The following is a 17,520-nucleotide window of genomic DNA, read 5'->3' as shown; positions in this document are numbered from 1 at the left end:
CATTGTCTACTTTTGAGAGCTCTTTTTCTCAACACCATGGCTTTCGACTTATTGTTTGAAAATATCTTGAGCAAACAAAACGGGAAAAGACTCTCCACCTTTGTGTGGGGGGGCAGGGGGGGAACCTTTCAGTTCCCTTCTCTCTGCTGGATGCTGGAGGCTTGCTTGGCTCCTGTAAAGCAGGTCGTAGAGTTCCAGCTTTGTTCCTACTTTCTGTATAATGGGCTCAGAGATTACCCTGGGCCTCTGTGTGAATAGGGACAGTTAGGATTTACCAACACAAACCTGTCTACTTTCTCTTAACTAAAAAAAGGAAATTAAAGGGGTGTAGAAGGTCAGCAAAGGTTGGATTTGAGATGTCTGGGTGGGTTAAGTGGGCATTTGTGACAACAGGGCTTCTCCCTTAGCATGTTAATTGTGATGTTTAACATAGATCCTTCCAGCTTAAGATGAAACTTTTAAAGTAAATTTCCCCCCTAACGATGACCTGAGCCCTGTGGGAGAATCATCAGAACTCATAGGGTTTTATTTGAAATTGACATTCTCCATTGTAATTTTTTCTTTCTTTCTTTCTTTCTTTTTTTTTCTTTCTTTGCACTGGAAAGGAAAGATGCTAAGTTTTAAAGATTAAAAAATGTTGCAGGGGTTGGGAGGCAGGGACGGGGAAGAGAGGAGGGAGGGTGCTGGGATCAGAGTGTAATATGATTAAATAAATAAATGAGGAAAAAGTATACAATAAATGAGCCAAAAATAAAGAAACAAATAACCAGGAGTGGAACTGAAAGACTCTAATAACTGGTCAGAGAAACGAGACCTGAGTTATTTCTCTGGATTTGGGAGGAGTGACAGCTGAACTGCCTGGAAATACCTTTAATTGAAAACTATCTAACCCTGGTTCAGTGCGGTAGTTTGGGTGAGAATATTGTTGGCAGAACTGTTTGGCAAGGGTTAGGAAGTGGGAAAGGTTTCAAGAGCCCACAGCAGCCCCAGCCTTTCTCTCTGTTTCTCTCTCTCTGTCCCTTCCCCACAGCCGCCTCCAACTCACAGGTCAGACGTGAGCTCCATGCCCTCCCACCTGCGGCTGCCAGGCTTCCCACCATACCTGGCACGGACTCGCCCTCTGCAACTTTAAGGCCCCAGTTAAATGCTTTCTTTGCTAAGTTGCCTGGGTCATGGTGACTCTTCACAGCAATAAACCAGCAACTAAGAGAGAAGAGAAGTAACATCTGAATTGCCCGAAGACCTTTAATTGAGAACTATCTAAGCTTGGTTCCTGGATTCTGTTTGTTTGTTTGTTTGTTTTTGGCTTTTAGTTTTTCGAGACAGGGCTTCTCTGTGTAACAGGCCTGGCTGTCCTAGACTCCCTTTGTAAGCCAGGCTGGAATTGAACTCACAGAGATCCACCTGCCTCTGCCTCCCGAGGGCTGGGATTAAAGGTTCCTGGATTCTTTAGGATTACTGCATAGCAGAAGGTTTTCTGATCAATACAGACTTACAATTAATTACCTCTCCTGTGAGGGTCGAACCACTGGCCCGTCAACCCTTTCAACTTTAGAGATTTACTTAATGAAATAGTATGAACTAACGTATAAAGTGACACAGTGCTCTCTCTGGCGGTTGTCTACTCTGCAATAGCCTCTGAGAGTCTTCAGCTATGTTCTGTGTGTCTCGTCTGACTTTTTTTTAGTTTTTAATGGGGATGACAAGAATCTAGAATCTGAAGTGAATCCAGAGTAAGATCGCTGTGATAAGAACAATCCTGTGTCGTGCTGGGCGTGGTGGCCTACGCCTTTAATCTTAGCACTCTGGATCAGAGCCAGTTCTGCCTGGTCTACATCGTGAGTTCTAGGACAGCCAGGACTCTTTCAAGGCCCTGACCCCCCACCCCCCCCTTTAAGAACAACCCTGTGAGCCAGGCGTGGTGGCGCACACCTTTAATCCCAGCACTCGGGAGGCAGAGGCAGGCGGATTGCTGAGAGTTCGAGGCCAGTCTGGTCTACAGAGTGAGTCCAGGACAGCCAAGATTATACAGAGAAACCCTGTCTCGAAAAAACAAAAACAAAACAAAACAAAACAAAAAAGAATAACCTGTGTCATCAGGACCACTGATATTCACAATACCTTTTTAGTTTCCAAATTCTCACCAGCAAATCTAAGTTTAATGTCACTGTGTAAGGTAATAAGGAAGTGCTTCTCTTTGGTAGCCTCAGACCAAACCTCAAAATTCCTATTTCTTTTTTTTAAGGGTTTATATTCATCTTTATTTTCAGGCATGTATAAATGTTCTCTGTGGGGGACAGGGTATACGCACATGAGTACAGGTGCCCTCGGAGGCCAGAAGAGCTGAGCCCCTGGAAACTGAGTTCTATGTAGGTGTGAGCCACCCAGTGCGGGGGTTGGAACTCAGGCACTCTGTAAAAGTAACCTCAGAGCCATCTCTGCAGCCCTGTATCTCATACTTTCTTCCCTCCACGGAAATCTGTCCAGAGGGCCGAGCTGCCCGTTGCCTCTTCTCACGCTGACTGGAGGCCCCAAAGCCTCCTGCACTAGGATCCGCATGACAGCAGACCACAGTCAACAAGGCCTCTGGGAAATTCTCCCACCATCTTGTTCAATTCATATCCAACCATACATTTACTCCTCCTGAGAATCTGAAAATTCTTTTCTCACCACATTGTTTTGCATTGAGAGGAAACTAGTGTCTAGGGAATTTTCAGATAGCAACCGTTCAGGAAATGCCTGTGTATAAATTGTTCCTTGCATCTTTTACCTGAAACTAAACCCAATGGTAACCCTCCACAAGATAACTTAGGACTAATGATATATGCCCTCCCTTTTTTTCTCAGGAAAAAAAAATTAATTAAGAAGCACATACAGGGTTTAACATGGCAGCCTCCGCTGTGAGGGGAGCCATGGCGCTGCGTTCGCGTGCTGGTCGGCCGATTGCTTTTATCAGAAAAATTCCTTGGACTGCGGCGGCGAGTGAGCTGAGACAACATTTCGCTCAGTTTGGCCATATAAAAAAGTGTACTCTACCTTTCGACAGAGAGACTGGCTTTCACAAAGGCATAGGTTGGGTTCAGTTTTCTTCACAGGAAGAACTTCAGAATGCACTACAACAGGAAAGTCATATTATTGATGGAGTAAAGATCTATGTTCAAGCTCAGAAACCAAAGGGTTTGCAAGGGGCTCAAACATCTGATGAAGAAAAAGATTTCTGAGCTGATTAGTGTACTACCCATTAAATAAACATACCTGAGACTTTAAAAAAAAAAAAAAAAAAAAAAAAAAAAAAGAAGCACATACAATCCCATATATGACCTTCCCCCATCATAACTGCATGCTTACTACTAACATCAGTGGCAACAAATCTTGTTAAAAAAATACTCAGGTCTCTGTCTAGACACATCGTATCATTTGGATACCTAAGAACCGAACCCAAGACTTACTCCCTGCCCTTTTGTTTTTTGTTTTCTTTCCAAGACAGGGCCCTACTATGTAGCTCTGCCACAAGACTCACTGTGTAGACTAGGCTGGCCTCTAATTCACAGAGATCTGTCTGCCCCTGCCTCTGCCTCCTGAGTACTGTGATTAAACACATGCTTGAAAATGGACAGTCCCGCCCCTCACCCCCACCCCCAGAGTCTCATCCCACACCCTCAAGCTGGCTTTGAATTCACTGACCTGGAACTCACTTCGCCCCCTGCTGGCCGGGAACTCACCATGCTGCTGTGGCGGCTCATCTTCCTTGTCAATTTGACTGGATTTGTAATCTCCCAGGAGATGCGGTTCTGAGTGTGTCTGTGAGGAAGGAAGACCCATCTGAGTTGGGGGAAAAGGGAAAAAGCAGGTGAGAAGCCTCATCCTTTCTGCTTCATTATCCACTGAGATTTGAGGCATCCCGGCCACACCTTCCAGCAGCCATGAACTCAGCCATACTTTATTATGAGGGATGGTACCCTCTCAAATCGTGAAACAAAGTACATCTTTCTTCTTTTAAGTTGCAGCATCAGGTATTTTTGTTACAATAATGGGGAAAGTAAGTAACACAGAAAAGTGGATGGACACTGGAGTCCCAGCAGTCCTTCTGTCTCATTCCAGGAGTGTTGGGTTGTAGAGGCATGAGCTATCACACCCCGCCTCAGGAAAGAAGCCAAAAGTGAGAATGAGTCACTGCCTATGGGCTCTGTGTCCACAGTCTGGCAGCCGTGCAGTGCCAGCAGCCTCTATACCAACTTTGTAATAAGTTCAGAGAATTTCAGCTCTGCACCGTAGTCCCTGAACCTTGGTATGTTTGGGGGACCCCTGTGCATGCCAGGTCTCTGGTCTCTGGGCCCTGTACACATAGCCCCAGAGCTGTGCAAGTCTACTTGAGGTTCTGAGGAGAAGACTGAGCACGGAGCCGGGAGTCAGTCCTCGCTCTCTTTCTTTTCAACAGCCGATCGCTTCCTTGGTAACTTCACTCACTCCAAGGTCTCAAGTGTCATTTAACATCACCTCCCAAACCTATTTCTCCAGTCGTCCACACACCTCTCCCAACAGGACTGCTTTCCCTCCTGTCAGCCTACAGCACCTCTACTCTGCTTGTACACTTCTAAAGTCTCAGGGTAATCTTTAGCTCAGCTGTGCTGGGATTTAAAAACACACACTGCCATGACTCTTTTTTTTTTTTTAATGTAGATGCCGTGGATCCAAATTCAGGCGTTCATAATTGAACAGCGCTTACTATACCCATTGAAACCTCCAGTCTCCCCTTTATGAAAGCCTGTGTGGACTTTAAACCCTCTGAAGAGAATGGTGCTGTGCAGGAAGCCTCCCTCACCTTGGGTTTCACACACACCTGAGGCTGCACCGCCCTGACCACAGAATCCACGGATATGGCCGGGGAAAAGACCAGACTTTAGAGGAAAGATTTGGAAGGAACCTTTAGTAAATTCCCCTTTCCACTTCCTCTCATGTACGTCTCATCTTGCCAACAAAGGAAAAAGGAAACTGGATTCAGAAATAAAACCTGACTTACATAAAATTTAAGTGCCACTGTTCTTTGGATTCCACGGTGACAATGTGCCCTGATCCATAGCGAGAGCGACCTCTCCACTCCTTCCTTTTAGATCCCCTCATAAATGAACTCGACATTTCTCTCTGACTTATGCTGTTTTGTTTGTTTTGTTTTTTGAGACAGGGTTTCTTCTCTGTGTAACAGACTTGGCTGCCCTAGAACTCTGTAGACAAGGCTGGCCTTGGAGCTCACAGAGATCTGCTTGGCTCTGCCTGGATCAAAGGTATGTGCCACTACACCAGCTACTCTGATTACGTTTAGAGGGAGGAATCTAGGTTGACATACCTCAAGGCAAAGTAGATCAGGACAATCGTAGGGCCAGCCCTATGGGTGACTTCAAAGACGCTAGGGCCAGTTCACACATACCAGCGACAGCACGCCCGAAGCGGACAGGCATTTCCCCAAATCATAGACAGGACTCTACTTCTGTCTACTTCTTTCCATGTAATGTTCTCATTCTAAGTCTCTTTCAAGGAGAAAGAGAGGAAACTTTAAACACCCCCTCTCCTTAAGTTCATTTTTTTTTTTTTGAGACAGGATTTCTCTGTGTAGCCTTGGCTGTCCTGGACTCACTTTGTAGACCAGGCTGGCCTCAAACTCAGAGCGACCCGCCTGCCTCTGGCTCCCGAGTGGTGGGATTAAAGGCGTGCGCCACCACGCCCGGCTTTAAGTTCATTCTTTATGGGTCACTTGTTGATTTTTTTTTTCCCTCTCTACATTGACCAAACGGGTCTTGATTTGAGTTAATACTCACTATTAATACTCTGCTTCCTGAGCACTGGGAATATAATCATGGGATACCATGCCTGTTCTCCATACACACACACACACACACACACACACACACACACTTACACATACACAAACACACATACACACACACATATACACACATACACACACATGCACACGTACACACACATATACACACACATACACACACACACTCACATACACACAGACATATATACATATACACACATACACACATATACACACACACACGCACAGGAATTTTTCAGCCATAGGGAATAACAACTTATGTAGTTTGCAAGAAAATGGTCAAATAAAGACAGTCATGTTAAGTGAATTAAGCCAGTATCAGAAACACAAATTATCTTTTCTCTCATTTGCAATTTCTATACTTTATATAGGTAGATAAAATCATGATGTACATATGACGTGAAAATAAAAAGGAACAAAGGAGAACAGAAAAAATAGTGGAGAAGGGGGAAGGTGGTGGAAAATATGTCTAACCTACACTACATACTTCAGTGGACACACCCTAATGTAACACATTACCACATAAAATTAATACACACAGTGAAAAGAAAATATGTCTAACCTACACTATATCCTTCAGTGGACACACCCTAATGTAACACATTACCACATAAAATTAATACACACAGTGAAAAGAAAATATGTCTAACCTACACTATATACTTCAGTGGACACATCCTAATGTAACACATTACCACATAAAATTAATACGCACAGTGAAAAGAAAATATGTCTAACCTACACTATATACTTCAGTGGACACACCCTAATGTAACACATTACCACATAAAATTAATACACACAGTGAAAAGAAAGTAAAGGGAAACTGCCTTTGGATTTCTACTTTTTTTGAGTTTTTCAAATTTGGAGGGTTTTGTTTGATGTAGGATCCCCTGTAGCCCAGGCTAGCCTCCAATTTTCTATGGAACCTAGGATAGTCTTTGTTTTGTTTTGTTTGAGACAGGGTTTCTCTGTGTAGCCCTGGCTGTCCTGGACTACCTTTGTAGACCAGGCTGGCCTCGAACTCACAGTGATCCACCTGCCTCTGCCTCCTGAGCGCTGGGACTAAAGGACCAGCTTGGAACTGGGGATACTTTTAAACATCCAGTCCTTCTGGAATCACACCCTGTGATAATATTACTATCACACATGATGTATTACACACATCCTTCAACAAGGACACACCTACTTTAACAAGGCCATAACTTCTAATTCTTCTCAAGTAGTACCACTTAAAAAAAAGATTTGTTATTATGTATACAGTGCTCTGCCTGCATGTACACCTGCAGGCCAGAAGAGGGCATCAGATCTCATTACAGATGGTTGTGAGCCACCATGTGGTTGTGGGAATTGAACTGAGGACTTTGGAAGAACAGACAGTGCTCTTAACCTCTGAGCCATCTCTCCTGCCCAATAGTGCCACTTCTTGATGATTAAACATTCAAACATATGAGCCTGTGGGGCGTCATCCCTATTCAAACCATCACACGGCCTGTATTTTACTTTTTTTACTATGGTAATGCTGATCGATATAACCTACATAAAAATCTCTCTGAGAACCTATTTGGTAAAGCCATAGAGAGATCCTAAAACTAAAACACTGAGGATTTCTAACTGACATAGACCCAAGGAGACACTGATAAAGAGCACTAGGTACAGGAGGAAGAGGGTGGCCATAGGGTCTCTTGTCCCAGATTTTGTCCTTTAGAGTGGGGAAGCCAAGGGCTGCGGGTTTCCATCAGCCCCGAGTTTCATTTCTCCAGCTTACTTCCCCTGTCTTTCTGCCTTAAACAACTGTTCTTTCTCCTACTGTATGGCAGAGTTCTGGAGAAAGCCAATCAGAGTCACTGCAGTCTCTTCCCACAAACCTACAGTGCTATAAAACCCACAGAGAGGAACTAGGACCTCGGGACTTCAAAGCACGAAGGATGAGGACTCCAGCTCCCCGAGATTTCCTCCTGCTGCTCTTGGCTGCCCTGGCTCCAACTCTGATCCAAACCGGTGAGTACAGGGTCTGGAAGGAACCGGTTTCATCTGGGAGGAGTGGGGAATGGCCAGAGGGGGGGTGTACGACCACTGTCCCCCACCCCCACCGGCACCCCCGTTCTTACGGTGCACACCGCCCCCAGGTTCACATTCGCTAAGCTATTTAGAAGTCACCGTGTCCCGGCCTGGCCTCCGGGAGCCCCGCTACATCTTCACTGGCTACGTGGATGAGAAGCAGTTTGCGCACTTCGACAGCGATGCGCAGAGTCAGGAGTTGGAGCGAAGAGCGCCGTGGGTGAAGCAGATCGGGCGGGAGCAATGGGAGCGAGAGACGCTTGGAGTCAAGGACGCTGTACTAACGTCCCGAGCTCTCCTACGGGCCGCGAGCAACGAGTACAACCACAGCCAGGACGGTGAGTGACCTGGACTCGGGACTCACAGCCCCCCACCCCCCACCCGGGCCCTCTTTACCCGCTCTAGTTTCTTGGGGTCCCCGGGACTGAGATTTAGCCTGGAGGTTGCAGGACCCGTGGAGACCCTCGACCCGGGCCTTGAGGGCTGTGACTATGTTTCAGATTCAGGTTAGGTCCAAATCCCATTCCTCGGGCTGGGACCAGGTAGGTAAGACTAACAGTGAGGGGCGGCCAGTCTCTCACACGCTACAGTGCAGAACCGGCTGCACCGTTGGGCCGGACGGGCGCTTCCTCCGAGGGTACAGTCAGCACGCCTACGATGGCCAGGATTACGTCGCCCTGGATGAGGACCTGAAAACGTGGAGGGTGGCTGACTCAGCGCCTCAGATCACCCAGCAAAGATGGAAGGATCCTGTTTTGGCAGCGACGGTCGGGGCTTTCCTTGAGGTGGAGTGTGTTCAGACCCTCCTCAGCTACCTGGAAACGGGAAAGGAAATGCTGCTGCGCACAGGTACAAAGCAGCCGAGGGGGCCGGGGGCACTAACTACCCTTGGACTTGGGCCCCAGTCTCCCGAGGAAAGAGGAAAATGGGATCCGCTGGAATATTGCCTCTCCCTTTGGCCTTGGGCAGTGCTTGAGAGCTTCTGGGTTTCCAACGTCTTTGGAGACTGATTGCAGTGATTCAGACTCTCTCAGCCGCTGTCTAGTTGGGATCCCGAGTCCATTTTGCCAGTGGAAGAAATAGAGTCTTGGGCTGGTATAACCTCATTCTAGAATTTGCCAAGGAAATTCCAGGTGACTGAATCTAGGCTGCAGTCCCAGTTTGCACCCCATTCCACCCCAGTTCTTCTGTGCACTGCCAGGATGGTCACATGAGTACAGCTCCCATTATCCTAGTAAGAACACAAAGTGCCTGAGTTTTCAAATTCCTCCCCCTCAGATCCCCCAAAGGTACATCTGACCACCCATTACCTCAGACCTGAAGGTGATGTCACCCTGAGGTGCTGGGCCCTGGGCTTCTATCCTTCGGAGATCACCCTGAGTTGGCAGAGGGACGGGGAGGACCTGACTCAAGACATGGAACTGGTGGAGACCAGGCCTGCAGGGGACGGAACCTTCCAGAAGTGGGCGGCTGTGGTGGTGCCTTCTGGGGAAGAGCAGAGATACGCATGCCGTGTGTACCATGAAGGGCTGCCCGAGCCTCTCACTCTGAAATGGGGTAAGGAGGACAGGCATAGAGTCTGTTGGCAGAGAAAGCGAAAGCCAGGCTGAAAGACCCGAGCAAGGTCAGGGCCGAAAGCTGACATCAGGCCTTCAGGCTTCCTTCGTTTCCTAGAGACACCCCATCCCACCATCCCCATCGTGGGGATCACGGCTGGCCTGATAGTCCTTGGAGTTTTGGTCACTGGAGCTGTGGCTGCCGCTGTGATGAGGAAGAGGAGAAGCCGAGGTAGGGAAGGGTTGTGTCTGAGGTGTTTTCTCTTCCTGGGAAATTCTAATCCCCAGGTAAAATGTGCCTATTTCATATTCTGTTAGTATGAGGCACATAATGTGCGTGCATAGCTACCCGATCTGGGGCCATGTGTGTATTAACACTAGCTTTTTGTAAAGCACTTGTGAAAAGAAAGGACAGAAATTTCATATTATGATTCTGGAGATTTTTTTTTTCAAGACAGGGTTTCTCTGTGTACCCTTGACTGTCCTGCTTTTGTAGACCAGGCTGGCCCCGAACTCACAGTGATCCAGCTGCCTCTGCCTCCCGAGTGCTGGGACTACAGGCGTGCACAGCTGTGCCGGGGTGATTCTGGAGGTTCTTATGAGTTAAGAAACAGAGCGAGGCCAGCTACAGGGTTAGCTTCATGAGGGCATTTGGTCCTCTTCCTCTCCATGTGTTTCCTCGTGTTTCCTGGTCTTGCTGTACATTTGTAGCCAGACTTTAGAAACTTGCTTAAAGTCTAGTCATAGGTGGTTTCCTAGGATCTCATAATACTGCACAGTGTTGGCCATTTTCCCCATGGATGGAAAAACGATATAGTTATGTGCAGATAATTTCTCCAGGAATTGACTTTCCTCATCCTATTTTCACCCTCTGGCCACGCGACCCATCACTTAGCTCTCTTACCACGTGAGGGAATGCCCTATGTGAGTCTCGCAAGAAGGCAAAGACCAGGTCTCTCCACACCTTCCCAAACATTGCTGCGGGCAGAGTAGCTGAGTTCTCTGCCCCACAAGATGAAGGGCCACATGGTAGAGTTTGACTCAGCAAAAGGTGACAAGGAAAAACTGCAACTGCAAAGAACAGGTTTTGGCAAGGATGGTGACGCCACATACAGTTTCCAGGTTCTCGTGTCTTTCTTAAATTTGGCTCTTTGGCTTTTCCTTAAATCAGTTAAGCACCAATACCTTATACAAAAATGTTTATGTTTAAATAAGAATATGAATTTCATTATTTCTACTAAGGAGTGAGAAACCAGTTCAGAAATTTTTCAGATAACAACCATTCAGAGACCTTTGTTGTGAAAAACCGCTTCCTAAATCTTCCATCTGAGCCTACACCCCACGGGAGAGAAAGCAATGTCCGCATGAGTATGCGTAACTGACCTCATGTGTTGTACTTTTACCGTGTCTTAAAAATTCTTAGCCGGGTGTGGTGGCGCACGCCTTTAATCCCAGCACTCGGGAGGCAGAGGCAGGCGGATCGCTGTGAGTTCGAGGCCAGCCTGGTCTACAAAGTGAGTTCCAGGACAGCCAAGGCTAACACAGAGAAATACTGTCTAAAAAAAAACCAAAAAAAAAAATATTAAAATGCCTGTCTAAGGCCCTTCACCTTGTGCCCTGCGCTCATCACTGATCAATAACACAAATTGTATTCTAAACTAACCCTAACCCTCTTCCCAGACCCATAGTTTAGGTGATGGATCATAGAGCAAGGACTCACTTTGTTTTTGTTTTTTCACACAGGATCTCACACTGTACCCCAGGCAGGCTTTGAACTCACTGCGTAGCTGTGATGGTGAAATGTCAGCGTCCACTTGACTGGATTTAGGATCTCATAGGAGACGCGTCTGCGAGTGTGATTCCAGACAGGACGAACTAAAGAGGGGATTTGGTTGGCATCATCCATGGCCAGGGTGCCCGACTGAACAAAAATGGAAAATTAAGGAAGCAACTAACATCCATACACAACTTTCTGATTCCTTCCTGCACTGACCTACTTGCTCTCTACAAACCGCTGAGCCGTCTCTCCAGCCCCCAATAATGTTTCTTTAAAACTAAAGAAACCAAAATTCCAGAATTCTTACTACACTTAGGTGGCCCCCCCAATGGTTCAGGACCCACAGCTTTAGACACTAGGATTGAGACAGAGAGCAAGTCCTTCCATCACGTTCCCAAACATTCCTGCAGCTGGGCATTGACCACATGCTGGGCCTCTATTCAGCACCCGGGGATAAGGAAGACTTGGAATTGCATAGCCTGCATTTGGCATTGCCATATTGAGTTTCCTGGGGAGCACAGTGACCAGCTCCAGACTAGTAAGTGGCTCCTTTATGGGACCTTAATGTTGATGCATTTGTGGGTTCCGTTCATAACTGTGGTTTATTAAGCTCAATTTCACATGTAAAATTCCTTTATATTTAAAAATTAATTTGGACTCTACTATTTGTGTATGAGGCACTAATTCATTCTAGGGAACCCTCAGGTGTTCACAGACTTTTTGTTACATGAACTGTTTCATAAACCCTTCTATCTACTCCATGGGTGTGGAAATAAGGTGTCTCTTAATACGATATTTCAGGACACCTGTCCTTCCTTTTACTTATAAAAAAAATTAAGTGCCCACTTGAAACTCATCCCTATTATGTGTCCTGTTCTGATCACTGATATCAGTGGCCTCAAATCTTGGATGACCCACTGTTTAGATTGCTGAACTTTTTCTTCTTCTTCTTCTTCTTCTTCTTCTTCTTCTTCTTCTTCTTCTTCTTCTTCTTCTTCTTCTTCTTCTTTTTCTTCTTCTTCTCCTCCTCCTCCTCCTTTTTTATTTTATTTTATTTTTATTTTTTGGTTTTTCGAGACAGGGTTCCTCTGTGTAGTCTTAACTGTCCTGGATTTGCTTTGTAGACTGGGCCAGCCTTGAACTCACATCCACCTGCCTCTGCCTCTGTCTCCCTGAGCACTGGGATTAAAGGCGTGCGCCACCAAGCCCAGCTACCGCTGAACGTCTTAAAGCAAGGTTTCACCCTGCATGCCAGGGTGCCCTGGAACTCCTGGTATAGCAGTGGTGGGTCATCTTCACTGAGAGCTTGACTGGGTCCAGAATCTCCCAGCAGATGCATCCTTAGAATGAGTGTCCGTGAGGGTGTTTCTGAGAGAGAATGAACTGAAAGGGAAGACTCACCCTGGATTTGTGCTTCACCGTTCCACGCCCTGGGGGCCCAGGCTGAATCGGAGAGGAGAAAGCCTGGCGAGTACCAGCACCCTCTACTCTCTGCCTCCTGACACAGGAAGATGCGTGGAGTGCCCACCACACGACCCTTCAGTCATGAACGTCCTCACCGCGATGGACTCTCCTTTCCTCTTCCCTCAGGCTCTTCTGCCAGGTATTTTGTCAGAGCAGTGAGAAAAGCAAACAACAGTCAACACTGACCTTGTAATCCTCCTGCCTCCGCCCGGGATTACACGTGTGAGCAGCCGCAGCTGGCCCTGGGAATCACTTATGCATCAAGCTGTGAGGCCGATGCATACAGGCTGGCGGCCCCTGGCGTCCGTTCTTCCTGCTGTGTGATCTGTGATCCGTAGCCTCAGTCCAAGCTATATAGAGCCTCAGCTCTACAAGAGGCGGAGAATCTTGAGCTGCTTTAGGGCCTCTTGTGCACAGGAAAGCTGAGGCTGTTTTATAGCCCTCTGGACGCAGCCCCAGAACTGTGTAGTCCACTCCAGCACACAGGCAGGAATTGATCTCGGTTCCCTTCCTTTTACCAATCACTCCTTTGCTGATTGTAGTCATTTTTTAAGGGTTTGAAAGCCATTTAACATCACAGCCTAGACCTGTTTCTTCAGCTCAACATGTCTCCCATGCATCTCCTAACTCATCTGCTGAGCTGCCCAGCCCGTTGCTTCATCTGAATTTTTCCACCTCCACTAACAGCAGTTTCGTCCTTAAACTTACACAGCTCTCAGTTTCTGGGTCCTCCTGTCTCCTCATATTCAGTTTAATTCAGGGGGCTGGAGAGATGGCTTAGAGGTTAAGAGCGCTGATTACTCTTCCAGAGGTCCTGAGTTCAATTCTCAGCACCCACATGGTGGCTCACAACCTTCCACGATGTGATCTGATGCCCGTCTGGCTTGCAGGCGTCCATGCAGACAGAGCACTGTCTACATATTAAATAAATTTATAAAAATTTTAATTCAGTAAGAAATGTTGTCATGTCCATATTTAAAATAAATCTCAAACACAATTGGCCTTCTGATTTTCCTTTTTACACATTTACAATACAGGTAGATGTTGGTTGGGAGAAACCACCAACATCTTGTGGCCTGGAAAACTGGGCAGATTTCCTGATGCCTTCCCCCACTGACTTGCTTGTTCCTCACCAAACACATCCATTTCTCAGCAGGGCAGCAAGAATGATCTTTATTTTGTGCCTCCCCAAAGTCGCATTATGTAGTCCATACTGGCCCTTAACTCAGACACCCCTACCTTCGTCCACCAGGGGCTGGGATTAAGGAGGACACTGCTACATGTTAGCTTTTTGAAATGGTCTCCTAGAGGCTCAGGGTGACTCTGACTCCTGACCTAACTTATGGGACTATAGGCAGGTGCCACCACTGCTCATCCTTTTATGGGTTTATTTAACATTTTCTTTCTCGGCACGTTGCCTTATTTGTGTATGGAAGACCTGCGAGTGTTTGCTGTGTTGATTTTGTACAATGCTTTGTTGAAATGGTTTGTAAGATCCAATAGTCTCCTGCTGGAATCTTAAGTATGGGAGGTCTCCCCTTTTCTGAGAGGGGGAAGAAGGAGTGGGAGTTAAGGGGGGGGGCTTGGAGGAGAGTGGGAGGCGAAGCTATGATCAGGATGTAAAGTAGATAATTGAGGTTTTAAAAAACCAACAGAACAAAACCAGAATACGTTCACTTCTGCCTGATTGTACCCTTCCTTTTCCTGCGCTAGTGCTCTGGCAAAGACTGCAATCAGTACCCTGAACTCCAGTGGAGAGAATGGTACCCTGTCTCCTTCTGACTTACAGGAAATACATTTGAGTTTTTCTTCACTTAGTAAGAATACAGGCTATAGTTCTGTCATGTAAAGCCTCTTTTAGGTTGAGGTATATTCTATTTTTCTCTCTGGGCTCAAGGAAATAGACTGAACATTATTGAGAACCTTTTCTGAGCTGGGCGGTCATGGTGGGGCACGCCTTTAATCCCAGTGCAGGGGAGGCAGAAAAAGGCAGATCTCTGTGAGTTCAAGACCAGCCTGGTCTGCAGAGCGAGTTCCAGGATAGCCAGAGCTATACAGAGAAACCCTGTCTTGAAAACCAAAACCAAAGGCAAAAACCTTTTCTGAGTTTGAGATGTTTATCTACCTAATGTATGACATTTACTGATTGGTGTATCATGAACTATCCTTGTGTCCCTAGAATGAAGCCAACTTGAACATGATATATAGAAATATATGTTAAGCTTGGTTTCTAGGTATTTTTGAGAATTTTAGCATCCATGTTCATCAGATAAACTATAGTTTTTAGTTTCGGTGTTCAGTTTGGATAGCTTAATGAGTTTAGAGGTGTTCCTTCTCTATTTTATGGAACAATTTGAGGGTCATTACTCTCAGTCAATCTGTAAATGTCTTGTAGAACTCAGCAATGAGTCAGTCTGCCTGGACCTGGGCTTTTTTGGGGGGGGGCGGCTGGGAGACTCTACACCACTGCTTCAAGAGACAAATCCAGCCATTTCCATAAAGACCTTGTCTAGAGCACTCTCCAGTCTCTTTACGGGAATAGTGGACCTCAGGGCTACAAAGGAAACTAGAGTGATGCTGACGTCAGACCAGTGTCACCAGCTGATGGGTGGATTAGCACCCAGAAGACAGGAATAATGTTTACTCACGCTGTACTGGGTATGCTGGGCAGTGCCACATGTAGAAATTTAAATTCAACCAAATTAGAGAGACTTTGTCAAAAAAAAATTAAGCATTCATTTCCTCCCGCATACTAGCCACGTTTTGAATGGCCAGTGGCTACACACAGGCTGTGGCTACTCTTCTGTAGAACAGAGATACATTTGTATTACTGCAAGAGTTCAGCTGGACAGCACAGAGCCAGCAGTCTTCAGCCAGTGCAGACCTGGGTATCAGAAGCATCATACACTTAGCATACAACCTTAGGACACAGAGGTTTTATTTGTCTGGTTCTCCTCTCAGAAACTATGAATTTCTACCTCCTCAGCTTTTGGTACTAAGAAAATGAACTGGTGAGCTGACTCAACAGGTAAAAGCATTTCCTGCCAAGATTGGAGAGTTGAGTTCAATCTGTCTCCCACATGCTGTCCACACACACGCACGCACACACACACACACACACACACACGCACGCACGCGCGCGCACACACACGCACGCACACACGCACACACACATACACTGAGGCTGGGGAGATGGCTCAGTGACTGAGAGTACTAGTTACACACACACACACACACACACACACACACACGCACACGCACACACACACACACGCACACGCACACACACACACACGCACACACACACATACACTGAGGCTGGGGAGATGGCTCAGTGACTGAGAGGCTGGGGAGATGGCTCAGTGACTGAGAGCACTGGTTACTCTTCCAGAAGATCAAAGTTCCCAGCACCTGCGTGGTGGCTCACAACTCATGCACACAAAACACCCATATGCATAAAATAATTTTTTAAAAAGGAAAATGAACAGGTGTAATGCACATGCCTTTAATCCTAGCCCTCTGGAGGCAAAGGCAGGCGGTAGATCTCTTGTGAGTTCGAGGTTACCTTGGTCTACACTATGAGTTCTAGGACAGCCAGGGCTAAATAACAGAGAAATCCTGTCTTAAAAGAAAGGAGAGAGAGAGAGAGACAGACAGACAGACAGACAGACAGACAGGCAGACAGAGGGGGATGAAAGAGGGAGAGAGACACACAGAGAGAGATGGGGGTGGGGGCAGAGAAGAATGAATTAAATGGGGACATAATAATTGCATTCACCTTGGTGAATAAATTCTCACTAAATTCATAATTTCTATTTCATGGTTTTCAATGAGTTCTGAAGACATGTGTCTGAAAGGCTGGATTTGCTTAACCCTGGAGTTAAACCTATACTAAAGGAGCCTGGTGGCGCACACCTTTAATCCCAGCACTTGGGAGGCAGAGGCAGGCGGATCGCTGTGAGTTCGAGGCCAGCCTGGTCTACAAAGTGACTCCAGGACAGCCAAGGCTACACAGAGAAACCATGTCTTGAAAATAAAAATAAAAATGGAGCTGGGCATGGTGGCACACACCTGTAGTCCCAGCACTCTGGAGGCAGTGGCAGGTGGATTTCTGTGAGTTCGAGGCCAGGGCGGTCTACAAAGCAAGTTCCAGGACAGCCTACCTTGAAAAAACAAAGAAACAAAGAAACAAAAGCCTATGCTAAAGGAAGATGTTGCTTAAGTGCGTGATAGGAGTTGATAAAATTCAATGTCTACTTACATTCCCTTCTCTAACCTCCTTTCTCCTCTTCCTCCTGCTCACTTAGGCAGGGCCTTCTTCTGTACTGTACCTGTACACAACCCTTACACTAACCCTCAACACATGCTACCTGGTGGCACAGTGAATCAATCTTCCAGGCTGCGCAGGAGCTTCTGCTGAGTTAAACACTCTATTTCTCAGGAGGAGGCGCATTAAGACTCAGAAGGTACACAATGCTGAGTCCCAGGAGGTTCCTGAAGTTTAGAAGATTCGCAAGAACCCTCCCTTAAGCAATGACAACTGGAGAGAGGACACTGACCTGCCTGGTACCCTGAGTCCTGCAGCTCTCACAAGTCATCACCACACCATGGTGGGCTTTTTGGTGACGCAGAGCTGTCTTTGATCATCCGTGCTCATATAAGTCACATCAATAACTTGTTTGCCAAGTTGGACCTTTCTGGGATTATTTCTTTGGTCTGTCATTGCCGCCTCATCTGGGGAGGGTAGACACGTGTTCATGCCTCCCCCAGGAAAAGTCTCGCATACCATTTGCTCCAGTAATGTCCAGTAATGAACACAC

At 46.6% G+C, this 17,520-nt stretch overlaps 2 protein-coding genes across 2 annotated transcripts; both read left to right on the top strand.

The window, feature by feature from the left end:
• Positions 1-2,882: 2,882 nt before the first annotated feature.
• LOC311581550 (SRA stem-loop-interacting RNA-binding protein, mitochondrial-like) lies at positions 2,883-3,259 on the top strand. Its single transcript, XM_084753949.1, has one exon. It carries the CDS (start codon positions 2,886-2,888, stop codon positions 3,219-3,221), a length of 336 nt encoding a protein of 111 aa, XP_084610075.1. The 5' UTR covers positions 2,883-2,885; the 3' UTR covers positions 3,222-3,259.
• A 4,511-nt stretch (positions 3,260-7,770) lies between these two features.
• On the top strand, positions 7,771-12,287 carry LOC311581845 (patr class I histocompatibility antigen, A-126 alpha chain-like; the record flags this gene model as incomplete). Its single annotated transcript, XM_084754363.1, has 6 exons — positions 7,771-7,843; positions 7,972-8,241; positions 8,477-8,752; positions 9,182-9,460; positions 9,578-9,691; positions 11,203-12,287. The coding sequence occupies 6 exons, from the start codon at positions 7,771-7,773 to the stop codon at positions 11,244-11,246; spliced, it is 1,056 nt and encodes a 351-aa protein (XP_084610489.1). The 3' UTR covers positions 11,247-12,287.
• Positions 12,288-17,520: the final 5,233 nt, after the last annotated feature.

This window comes from Acomys minous (genome assembly GCF_964271855.1).
Source record: "Acomys minous genome assembly, chromosome: 13".
NCBI classification, from domain to species: Eukaryota; Metazoa; Chordata; class Mammalia; order Rodentia; family Muridae; genus Acomys; species Acomys minous.
The sequence above is the reverse complement of the archived record's forward strand: the minus strand, read 5'-3'. Positions and strand labels throughout refer to the sequence as shown.